Below are 13,097 nucleotides of genomic sequence, written 5' to 3'. Positions count from 1 at the left end.
CTCCCAACACTCCAGCTGTTAACTTAGTCAAAGCCCCTTCTTGCACCCACATTACTGGGTACTATTAGAGGAGATGGGCATCTTTTTATTGAATAAGCAAAGCTTCTCTATTACTGTTATCTGCTGGTGGAAATGAAGCTCAGGAGGTCATAAAATAAAATAAGAGGTTTATTATCCATCATCCTCCAAAGGGACTTTGGCTGCGTCCCCAGATCCTAAAAGAAGAAGTCTGACAAACACAATACTAGTTCTTTGAAAAGAGGGCAAGTTTAAAAGCCACGCTTCCTTTTGGGAAATAAAAGGATGCAAAGGCTTTTAAAAACAAAACCCATCTGGAACAATCTAATTTACATTTGATCCAGTCTTTTACGTTTTGGGTGACAATGACACAGATTAAATAAACCTGTGCTTGTTACTGTGCTTGTGGTAAGAAGACAAGTAGGGTAGAGAGAGATTTGGGGGGTGGGAGGAAGGCTCTCCCAGATGTTACCTCAAGCTTCCTCCATCTGTGCACATTCATGGGGTTCTCCAGTTCCTCCTCCAAGGCTCGGCATCTCGTCCTCTCCTTCAGGAACTCTCTTTGCGTGTGAAAAAGCTCCTGCCTAAATAGGTCAAACTTTCTTTAGCAAACAAATTCTCTGCCCAGTATTTGAGTATCCTTTCTTTACAAGGTTTCGCGCATGCTACATCTTATAGAAAAAGATGGATTAGGGAGACTTCCGGAACACTGAGACCAGCTGCCTCAGGCAAGACACAGGTGATACCAATTCTTGCAGAAGGCAAACTTCAGCTTTAGCTTTAGGGGGGAGAAAAAGTGTCAGGAACTGATTCTTGACACCCAGGGAATTTCAGAAGTGTATGGAAAGAACAGGGAAAGGGTAAATCACGAGGATTTCAATATATGGTTCCACGTTTCTAAATGTCTTCTACAGTAGCAGCGAGAGAACAAGCTATGTTCTGACATGAGGTACGGCCCTGCAATGCAAGTGACCGAGGCTCAGGTGAAACCTGACATCCATTAAGACCGTGTATCACCACCCTGGCAACATACTGGAATCACCCGGGGAACTATGACACCATGCCTTTACCTGGACCAGCCCCCAAAGGAGTTCTGCTTTAATTGGTCTAGCATGAGGCCTGGGTTTCATAGATTCTTAAAGTTCTGCTGGTAATTCTATTGGAGAAGGAAATGGCAACCCACTCCAATGTTCTTGCCTGGAGAATCCCAGGGACAGGGGAGCCTGGTGGGCTGCCATCTATGGGGTCTCACAGAGTCAGACATGACTGAAGCGACTTAGCAGCAGCAGCTGGTAATTCTAATGTGCAGCCAGTACTGAAAAATACTGAATTAGGAGTGATCATTTATCTCATGTTCCACAACTACACAGGTGACTGAAAAAGTCCCGAAGAGCTAGCTCTGGCTCAAATACACTTCTCAAATCTCTAGTTAATAGGTAACCAGAGTCTACAACCATCCACTGGCTGCCAGTCTATTGAACGAGAAGTTTTGTTGGGAGGCGGAGCAGAGGCAAGCACTCAGGTTGACACGGGCAAGAAGGATATTATTATCAGTCCTCGTCTGCTGCGAGTGTGCAGATTACTAATACCAAGCCATCTCTTTTACTTAATTGCTTCATTTAAACCAATAATACAACTTCCCCTCATTAGCAAGACAAACCATTAGAATTAACTGCATGATGCTCACTCAACAGGGAGCTCAGAACAAGCTGCTCAGAATTAAAAGCATATTTTTAACACTACTATTTTCTAGAGTGTCATCCGCAGAGAGGGGCAAGGGTATTGGGAACTATGATTGATGATTTCTTTTGCACCAGACTCTGTGCTAGGCACGTTACATTTTCGTGTTTAATTTTAACAAATTTAAAGCTCAAATAAGTTGTGATTTGCCCAAGATCACACAGCTTATAGGTGGCAAGTCTGAGACTGGAATTCATGCCCGCTTGCCTCCAATATCTTTATTAAGTTTATTAAGTTCCTTTATAAGGAATTCCTAGGTGGCTCAGGGGTAAAAGAATCCGCCTGCCAAAGCAGGAGAAGCAGAAAATTAGGGTTCTATCTCTGGGTTGGAAAGATCCCCTGAAGGAGGAAATGGCAACCCACTTTAGTATTCTTGCCTGGAAAATCCCATGGACAGAAAAGCCTGGCGGTTTACAGTCCATGGGGTTGCAAAGAGTCGAACACAACTGAGCAACTGAACGTGCACCTCTCACTATAAAGATAAAATCAACAAACTGAGAGTGGGTAGAATTTGGTGCTTTGCATATGTAATAAAAATAACACATGGCTGGCAAGTTTGTGTTAATCACTCAGTCATGTCCAACTCTTTGGGACCCCATGGACAGTAGTAGCTCACCAGGCTCTCCTGTCCAGGGAATTCTCCAGGCAAGAATACTGGAGTGGGTTGCCATTCGTTTCTCCAGGAGATCTTCCAGACCCAGGGATCGAACCCAGGTTTCTTGCATTGCAGGCAGATTCTTTACCAACTAAGCTGCCAGGCAAGTTTAGTTATGGTCCTGGAGATCATTCGATAGTGTCTTAAGAGTAAATCCAATTGCCTCCAAAATGTCAATGGTGGTATCTCTGGATAGAAGACTTATGAGTGATTTTCTAATCCCTTCTTTACATTGTTTCTGCATGCCCCATATTTTCTACAATGAATTTGTATTACTTTCATCGTCTGAAATATGAACAACTCTTTAAAAAAGAGAGTATTGATCTATCCTTGATGGTGGCAACTTCCCTTGCTATTCCCGAACATATTCACTGCGTCTAAATATCAAAACTATCTAATTCAATTAATTTAAGAAGCAGATCCAGACTATGTCCTTGTCCCAAGGTGGCCAAGGATACTGTTCATCTACAAGTCTGTGGAGGATAAGATAGTTACTGAGAAAACACCAGACCTATTATTTGGTTTCCTGCAATTGCCCGTATAAAACATGGTGATGTTTTCCCAAAGGGAAAATAGAGCTTGTATAATGTAAGATTTAAAGCAAAAAGAAGGCACACTAAGCTCAAGTGAAAGCCGCGGAAGATAAATCAAGAGTGAGATGTAAAATTTGGCTGCCTTCTAAGGAAACAGAGTTTTCAAATAGTGATAAAATTAAAATTTCCCCCTCTTTTCATTCTGTGTGTAATTCCAAGAAAAAGATGTGCAAATGTTACCAGGATTCAATTTAAATATTGATGTTCCATCTCTTGCATACTGCCTTATTAAAGAAATTCTAAAGAGCTCATTGGGGGAATTTTTTTCTGAATTGTAACTACTTTGTGGTTATGATTTAACTGAAATTTCTTTCACCAAATCCAGAATAAAGTTTTTAAAAAACACTTTTGCACTTGCTCATGTTCCCCTGAAAGGAAATGAATTCATTTTTTTGTGACATAGAATGGACACAATGTAGATTATGGGTTATGGAAAAGTTGTTCTCATTATTTGCTAATCATTTCAACAAAAAAAATTATTTTATGCAACCAGAAAAAGACTTTCAGTGGCCGGGACTACCCTGATGGTCCAGTGGTTAAAACTCAGGGACCAATGCAGGGGACCCAGGTTTGATCGCTGGTCAAGGAACTAGATCCCACGTGCTGTAACTAAGACCTGGCAAAGCCAAATAAGTATCTTTTTTAAAAAAAGACCTTCAGTGACCAATAGGAGGAACATAAGGTCCTTAGGAGGTCCCCACAGGCTGCTATGCGCTCACCTCCAAGGGGGTCTTCCATTACCTGAGTTCATCGACATTGGCCACACTCCTGGCAAGAATCCCTTTCTCCCGGCGAAGCTTCTTGATCTCAAGTTTGAGGATTCTCATGTCCTCCAACCTCTGGTTATACTGGCTCTCGCCTTTATTCAGCACAGACTGCTGGATCTTGATCTTCTCATAGAGCAAAGCCAACTCATCATTGCGCCGAACTAGCTGCGACCCCAGGATATCTCTCTCGCTGATGACCTAGAAAGGTAGGGCAGGGCATGGCCACTGGGGGACAAAAACGTCCCACGTTTCATTACAGCAGCAGCATTCAGAGAATCAATGAACGCCCATCCAATGCCCGCATGTGCTAGGCACTCAGTAGGTGAGGCACTGAAAATAGCCTGCTAGACAGCCAATACTGGACTCCTCCCACAAGAGTACAACAAATTATATTATTAATAATAATAGTCCATGGCCCATGGGTTTTTGCCAACAAGTTATTATATGTGTTTAAATCTGAACGTCTTTAGGGTGGGCAAGCTCTTGCCAAGTTCTACCACTCCTTACTGTCTTATACCACATGCTTCCCTGGTGGCACAGATGGTCAAGAATCTGCCTGTGATGCAGGAGACCTGGGTTCGACTCCTGGGTCAGGAAGATCCCCTAGAGAAGTGACTGACTACCCACTCTAGTACTCTTGCCTGGAGAATTCCATGAGGAGAGCTCTGGCAGGCTACAGTCCATGGAGTCACAAAGAGTTGGACATGACTGAGTGACTAATACTTTCACTTTCACCGTCTTGCACAAGCCAATGTCTCTTTTTTTTTTAACCTGCTAGATCTCTGAAAGCACTTAAGTTTCTAACCCCCAAAATTATGTAATTATTCATTGTAATTATATGCAACAATGATATTATGCTAGAATGTAAACCCCCTGAAGGCAGGGTAACTTATTTTCTTGTTGGTCAGTTTATCTCCAGAGCCTAAAGGACTGGGTGATGCACAGGAAGTGCTTGTAAATAGGAGCAGAATTAGCTCAATTCAGTTCAGTCGCTCAGTCATGTCTGACTCTTTGCGACCCCGTGAATCGCAGCACACCAGGCCTCCCTGTCCATCACCAACTCAGAATAAATGAATGGATATTTCATAATTAATCAACAGGAAATGGGCCTTTGGGGCTGTTCTGAGAGACTCAATGGAAGAGCTCAGAAAAGAATGAGGTTTTGTGAGGAGCTGAATCAAACAATTGTGTCTGCTGATAGAGTCTGCAGGCCTGGGGAGGTGTGATCTCTTCCTACCTGGTCCAATTCCTTCTTCTGTCTCAGCCTCTCCCCATCAGCCTCTGCTATAATTCGCAGGAGTTTTCGCTCCTCGGCTTCCTGCTTTTCAATGAAGTGTTTGGTCTCCAGGGCTTGTTGTCTCAGCTTCTGCAGCTCGGCCTGACAATGAGTGAAAGACACAGACCGATTTCACTCTGTAACAGCACAAACCAGGTCAACAGGCCCCAGATTTAGATGGATAGTGCGCTTCTTACACTTCCCTGTGATGTCTCGTTTAGCATGGTTTGATCATCCTCGCAAGCAAAGAAAGCTTAACACACACACACACACACACACACATACACACACACACACACACATACACATACACACACACACACACACACACACACACACACACACACACAAGGCCTGTAAAGAAACAACAACACATATTACGGTGATCATGTTTATTCTATGAGTTGTGCCCTTGAGGGATTTCCACCATTTTTCTATATCAGTATAGCAGGACCCTCATTGGTATTCAACAGCAGTTCTCTTACCAGCTAAACATGAGGAGAATCCACAGATAGTACAGAGAAGGATGTGGGGGGTGAGCATGGTGGGGGAGGGACTGGGCGGAGGTATATCTGTATGTATCAGCTCCTATAACAATCCTAATATCATCAGCATATCAACTGCAGAAATAAAGTCTATTATAAGCAAAATGTAAATTAATAAAGATAACAACCAAATTACTGTCTTATAAAACATCCTGATGGAATAAAAGAGATGCTATAGTATAAAAAGATATATAGATCCTACTCCTAAGACGATTCCAATCTAGATGAGAAGATGAGATATACAAGTATTATGCAAATATTAACAAATCCAGACAATAATGTTTCAGGATTTGTCACACAGACAGTGAATTGATGCCACAGGAGGTCAGAGGACTGCAGCACTTAGGAAGGCTTCCTGGAAGAACTCAGATCTTGAGGTTCTTGAGGCTACATGGAAATTCCTAAGAGAAGCAAGGAAAGGATGCTTTGACTGGTAAGTTTCAGAAGGAAAATTCCTCTCATCACAGGACACATTTGCTCCAAATCCGTAAGTATATTTGTGGCTTACAACACCTCTGGCATGATATTAAGTATTGTGCCTAGCTACTCTTGTCCCAATTTCACAAATGCAATTAGAGACAAAGAAGAGCAAATCAACCTGCTCAAGGTCATGCAGCTAATAAGAAGCAAAGTTGAGATTCCAACCTAGAGTTTTTCATTCCAGAGTTTCTGTTCCCTTTGCTATCACCATACAATAGTTCCAAGTCAAATACAGAAGATGAGTAAGACGTGAGGGATTTACCACCCACTGGAGATGACAAATATAACCAACCACCCTACAGTGTGGAAATGCTCTCTACTGTGAAGAAGAACATGGGAGTACAGGACAGAGTTCCTATTTCTTCCTGGGGATTAGAGAGAAAAACAAGTCTGGGCATTGGAAGTTGACAGTTATTTCTAAAAGGGAGATGTATGTGCTGGGGGAGAGTAGTCAGTGGTCAGAGTCATGTGAACAGAGGCATGCAAACTATAAAGCACCTGGTGTGTTTGCCAGATGGCAAAACATCCAATGTGGCTGAGTTGGAGTACTAGGTAGGGAACAGCAGGAAGTAAGCCTGGTAAAACAGCTGAGACAACCTGAGAAGGGCCTTGTAAGCCATGGGCTGTGGAGAGTATGCACTTGGGATCCAGAGAGTTAATCATATTACAGGAAAAAAGAATACAGCTTCAAGGTTCCATGCCCATATAAGGACAGGTGTATCACAGTCAGGTCAGCACAAGAAGGAAAGACGAAGGAAGAGCTCTGCTTTCACCCACACCTGAAATCACAAGGGAGAGGACAAGACAATATTAAGCCTCCAACTTTTCAATGGCCTGCAGGTCAACATGTGAAAATGGAAAACTAGTAACTTTTTCCTTCAAGGAAGAATTGGGTTCCCCCACCTCCATCCACCCAGAAATGTCACAAAAGGGATGACAGAAAACCAAATATTTGCAAGTGAGTGCCTATGAACCAACCCAACTCTAGTTGCCACCTGCCTCTAATCCATGAAGACCAAGAGTCTTTAATCCCATAGCTCAAATTTATCCGAACAGTACAAGACGCCACACACCTAGCAATAGACCTGTAATGTCACAAACTAAATGCAGCTAGCGACCATAAAACATAGGCTTTCCTTTATGACATTTTGTTTGCTCATTCATGAAATATATGTTGGTCCAGGGATAAGCAAAGGGAAACACTTAGTGAGAAAAGATCTGGTCTGGCTTTGTATTTACCACTTTGGGGGTTTGCCTGTTAGGAAAGAGAGTCAAGAACCAGCCTTTCTATTTCTATAATCATTTAAGGTGACGGCGAAGACAGCAATAAAATACCTGTTTGGCTCATGCTTTCTTTAATAAAACTTTTATTTTCCCAGATGTACAACATTCACTTCCCTGTTCCTAAGAGCCAAGAGCTGATCAGAATCCATCAGCAGAAGAAAATGAAACCACTGTTATATTAAAATGCAATCAATGGTGTGTAAAAGTATCTGTCTGAAATTCGTGTGTTTGGCACTGCTTGGTGCTTTTTTTTCCTAATATATCAAAATTCTGAGTGGTCTCCTTATGTCATAAATTTATGGGCTGTAAACAAGATGTGGCACTAGACATTGGCAGCAAATGTTAACGTCAACAAAATACCTTAGGTCTAATGCATCTAGCAGTTGTAAATCTGAGCTGCCTCATCCAGGAAAGATGGTAACAACTTCTGTGCACCCAAAAGCTCATCAAGCAACATTCTAGATGGGACCCGAGGCATAAAGTTGTAATATGATGGCAGGACATGCTCTTCGGTTATTACCTCTACAATTATACAGTTTTGTGATAGGTGTTCATGGCGTATGTATCACCCAGTCTGGCTGCGGGCATAAATCATATCTCAAGAACCATACTTGGGAACTTCTCTGGTTGTCCAGTGGTTAAGAATCAGCCGGCCAACACAGGGGACACAGGTTTGATCCCTGGTCTGGGAAGATTCTACATGCTGCAGGGCAACTAAGCCTGTGGGCAGCAACTGTTGAGGACGTGTTCTAGAGCCCGGGAGCCCATAGCTACGGAAGCCCGCGCACCCCAAAGCCTATGTTCAATAAGAGAAGGCACTGCAGTAAGAAGCCTTTGCACCACAATGAAGAGTAGCCCCGCGCACAGCAACTAGAGGGTAGCCCCTGCTCGCCACAGCTAGACAAAGCCCTGTGCGGCAAGAAGACCCAGTGCAGCCAAAAATAAATAAATAATTTATTTTTTTAAGAAGCATACTTGAGGGAGTTTGACCCCTTCATACGGGATCCCAACATTCACTGGGTTTCACAGAAACCATCTGTTTATATCCTGCAAAATAAATAGGACCATCTGAAGTCTTTTAACCATGAGAATAATCAGGCTTTCTCTCTCTCCCTCCCTCTCCCTCCAACAGTTCCCATCCATATTGCTCTAGAGAGTCCACTGAGTACAAGGATATGGTGCCCTGAAGCCAGTTACTAATGCGATGCTGAGCTCTGGACACAGAGAATTTGCTGCTGAATTATTCACCAAGAATCAAAGTGCTGTCAGATTGATGTGGGATGATGGGGTGGTGATGAACAGAATCGAGAGCTTGTTAGGACTGGAAGGCAGACACTCCACATGAGATGACCTCTTTAGTGCTGATGAAACAAGACGGGCACAGAATGGGCAGATGAACACAGATGCAGCTACGTCTACAAGGAACTATTGACATCCTGTCATAACCATCATGTGCTGATAATGTCTAGAATCCTGAGGAGTCTGTAGCGCCTGGCAGCAACTGAAAAAGAAACATGGAAGAAGCAAGACTCTTGTATCTGGGCGGGGGGGTGGGGGAGGGCAGTGATGAATGAGGATGGGGATGATCTCTTATAGACAATTGTTTGTCGTGGGCTTGGAGAAGCAATAAATTGGGTTGTCCTGTCAAAAAGCATCTCATGGTCTACCAAACAGGCTAGGGCTTGCCCTTCCGGGAGAGATTATGTACCAACATAGCTTTGTATAACTCACTATAATAAGCTACATGTCTCTCATGGAGCAAAGTTACTAAAAAAAAAAAAAAAAAAACAATCTGCCCTTTCCTCCAGGGTTTTGGTTTGCAAAGCTCAGATGCATGAAATTCAGAGACCTCTGTAAATGTGATTCATCTTTGAGGCTAAAAAAGTTAAGAGGCTGAAACTCAACATTTGAGCTGTCATATTTTTCTAAAGGATGTCAAATGGGCTTAATGATAGGCCAAAATTATCCAGTCAAAGCACCATTGCAAGTCACCGTTGGATAACCTCAAATAATAAATCAAGGAGGCAGCCTTTTTTTTCTGTTCCTAATTCTTGCCTTAATGGGAAAAGCTGAGGAAAAGGCATCCTAGTTTCACAGTAAGTCCAAAGCAATCATCTTCCTGTAATCGATGACACAAAGCTATCCAGACCTAGGATTCACCATTTGGAGCAGACTTTCTAGAACAGAAGCCCTTTAATCATCTCCCTTAGTCACCAGCTGCCAACTCTGCTGGCACAGGACCAAAGAGACAGAAACTTTATTTTATTATGATTAAAATAATATAAAGTTTATGCTTTAAACTTTATTATAAACTTTATTCCTTTATTTTATTATGATCCTTCTTTGCAGCTACATGTATAGATGTCTAATGATGGAGGGTGTAATTGAAACATATTAACCAAAGTCCAACTAAGGAATCAGGAATAATCCCTTTTTGCATAGGACATTGCTTATTCTAAAGCAGGACTTTGTCTTCCTTGGATCCCATTATGCAGCAATAATTAATCTTTTGAAAAGAGCATTCCTTGGAAAGTAAGAGATGAGGATCAATGTCATCCTCTGCAAAGGTAGAGATGATGTACCAAATCCAGTTACACTGAAGCCTTGCTAACATGGGTCCATGAGGTCTATGAGTGAAGCAGTGTTTCCAATAAGACTCTTCTGATTCAGCCAATGATAAATAAGCACCATCCTACCATAGACTTCCAGGGTGGAATAAACAACCTCCTATAAAACTATTAATATGCTTTCAAACAAGGAGAATAAGGGCAAAGATGCAAGGTATGTTCAAATTTTAGAATATATTGTTATGTTTCTTTATATGTAAATAAATTTTATACAGAATTTTCTGTATTTTTCTATCATGAGCTGGAGTAAGGAGATGAAAGTCTTAGGTAAATATATCAATTACCATATCTTTATCGTAAAGGCACTTTCACTACATTTTAATTTCTTTCCATCCTCATGTGCCTTAACTTAACTTAATGTAGTAGTTCTATTTCCATGAAGACCTATCATTAAGTTGACAAAACCTATTGTTAAACTGAGAGTGCGAATTTCAGTCTACAGCATCATAGAATCAAGGAAATTTGACATTAAATCTGTCCAATGCTACATATTCATTTTCAAGGTAGAACTATCTTTGAAGATAATCATGTGCAGAAATTCAGTCTTTCACTGGCTATAGAAGTTTCTGCAAATGGCTCATAAACATACACATTAAAAAAAAAAGTGGCACTATTCTCTTAGAAGTTTCTTTTTTAATTCTTTGGGCAAATGGATTAGAAGGGAAATTTACTGGATTGGCTAGAAAATTCATTAGGTTTAATGAATATGTATAGTAAAATGTATTTAACTCAAAGTTTTGATATGGTATAATTATTTGGCATATATTTGGGGGCCGAGTCTTTATGTTATATTAGTAGACCTAGAATGTTCTAAATTTGTAGATTTAAAAGGATATATCTCAGCAATATGTGTAGACAAAGGTGGTTCCCTAGAGGAGTGGCTGCAAAGTTCTTAGACTCACAGAAGTAAGGTGATCCATGAACCCAGTTGAGGACCAAACAAGTAAGGACAAAGTCTGACACCTGGTAGACAATGATGTCGCAGGCAGAAACACCACGTGCACATGAACTAAATAAGTATCAGGGCAGCAGCACAAAAGATCTGCCCGCTTTGTCTCATAGAAGCCCCAGGGAGGAGTTTGGGAGGGTTGAGCGCAAACAAAGGGCTGGACTTGAGTTGTAAAGGCAAAGAGGTCGTAGTGAGCCTGAAAGTTCCAGGACTTCCTGGGCACTGCTGACCTGCTAGGTTCTCTTCCACTGATGCCATGATAACCAGCACAGGTAATCTAGGAGCTCAGCATCTCCACTGGCCCCTTCCCGTTCTAGCTGGCAGCACTCCCTGTAGGGAAGGAAGACTGACCTCGAGGTGGTGGAGTTCGTCCTCCTGGTGCTTTGGTTGTTCTCCCCGCCCCCCGGCCCCGCCCCGGCCCCGCCCCCGGCCATCCTCACTGAGCACAGAGCCTGGCCCCAGTGGGTCTAACGGATTGACAACTGGCCCACCGCCTTTATTATGAGGTCTGTACCTTCAGCGTTTCCTTCTCCTTTTCTATGCGCTGCTGTTCCAGATGTAGTTTCACAAGTGCCGACTCCTTAGCTGAGATTTCTTCTTTCAGTTGATCTACCTGGTGGGTCATAATCTTTAATTTTCTCTTCATTTCCGTTATTTCATCCTAACAAAATGAAAGGAGATATGTTTGAAAGTGAATTAAATAGACATCATCCACTATGGAAGCTCAATGCATAGTCAGGAGCTTTAAGGGAGATTCATTTAAAACAATTATTTCCTGATCGATTACAACTGGGTATCTTTGTATCTTGTGCCCATAGACCTCAAAGTATTTCATAGCATTAACTCTCCAAATATTTTCATGAGATAAATGTAAAAATACATAATGAATTTGCCATACACATACACACATGCACACACTTTACTCCTCACTGTATAAGAGACAAATTGGAATCACAACAAACATTTTTAACTAAAAAATTACAAAGCAAAACTCTGCACTTAAATGACAAGGAGTATGCTGCTCCCCTCTGAGTCATGATAGCTATTAGCAGTTTTAACAACGACAAACAGGAGAATGGCAATTCTACATAATAATTAAAACCAGAGCCTCTTCACATCTGATCAAGTTGTGTCATTTCCATTTCAAACAATCTGACAGTTCTGCCTAAACTGATCTTTTCTTTCAGGTGAATTCCCCAATTTCTTCTTTCAAAATCTATTGTAAATTCTGCTATTAAAATAACAGAAACTGCTTTAAACCCAGCATGGGAAGGGAGCAAAATGTAAAGACATAAATATATTCTTTACCTGAGCCTCAACCAGATTTTTACTATACAGATTCCTATCTGATCTCACAGCTTCATACAGGTTCTGTTGCTGTTTTAATTTAGTCTCTGATTCAGCGATTTTTTTCCTATAGTCAAAAATCTGCATTTCACGGACTTTTATGTCTTCCATGTTCATGAGGACCTGGAGGAGAAAGAAGTAATAAAGATGGTTAAATAGCCCATCTGCGGTTATTGGTTCAGGACAAACAGATTTTGCATCTGAGGGTAGCGAGCAGAAATGCCAGCAATCAGAAAATCTGACTGTGGCTATAATCACTGCGGTACAACACAGAAGTTCAGCCCAGCTGATTAGGGGCAAACATACTTTATCTACAGCACCATTCTGCTCAAGCATTAAGGCTTAGCACAGTTATTCTGTGATCACAAAACAGAAAAGAAAATAAAGAAATTCTTTCAATTCTGAAAACCTCTCTTGCCCATCCCAACCCCCAAAAAAGGAATAAAAAAATAACCACAAGCTTAAATAGATCTTAACACAAAGCACTGGCAGAAGGCAATGGCATCCCACTCCAGTACTCTTGCCTGGAAACTCCCATGGACGGAGGAGCCTGATGGGCTGCAGTCCATGGGGTCGCTGAGTCAGACACGACTGAGCAACTTCACTTTCATTTTTCACTTTCATGCATTGGAGAAGGAAATGGCAACCCACTCCAGTGTTCTTGCCTGGAGAATCCCAGGGATGGCGGAGCCCAATGGGCTGCCGTCTGTGGGGTCGCACAGAGTCGGACACAACTGAAGCGACTTAGCAGCAGCAGCAGCAGCAACACAAAGCACTAGGAAGGGTAAGAGATAGATTAGCTGTTTGGCCACAGTC

General features: G+C 41.9%; 1 protein-coding gene across 1 annotated transcript in view; it reads right to left on the bottom strand.

Annotated features, from left to right (window-relative positions):
* CFAP58 (cilia and flagella associated protein 58) overlaps nt 1-13,097 on the bottom strand; it is a 106,698-nt gene that overhangs the window by 54,361 nt on the left and 39,240 nt on the right. The window contains exons 10-14 of the mRNA XM_068961363.1: nt 12,243-12,404; nt 11,449-11,595; nt 5,011-5,151; nt 3,748-3,971; nt 491-602 (exon numbers count right to left, since the gene is read on the bottom strand). Coding sequence (XP_068817464.1) covers nt 491-602; nt 3,748-3,971; nt 5,011-5,151; nt 11,449-11,595; nt 12,243-12,404 — 786 coding nt within the window. The remainder of the gene's footprint in view (nt 1-490; nt 603-3,747; nt 3,972-5,010; nt 5,152-11,448; nt 11,596-12,242; nt 12,405-13,097) is intronic.

Source organism: Capricornis sumatraensis, chromosome 23, assembly GCF_032405125.1.
Source record: "Capricornis sumatraensis isolate serow.1 chromosome 23, serow.2, whole genome shotgun sequence".
Classification (NCBI taxonomy): Eukaryota; Metazoa; Chordata; class Mammalia; order Artiodactyla; family Bovidae; genus Capricornis; species Capricornis sumatraensis.
This window is presented reverse-complemented; position numbering and strand designations above follow the sequence as displayed.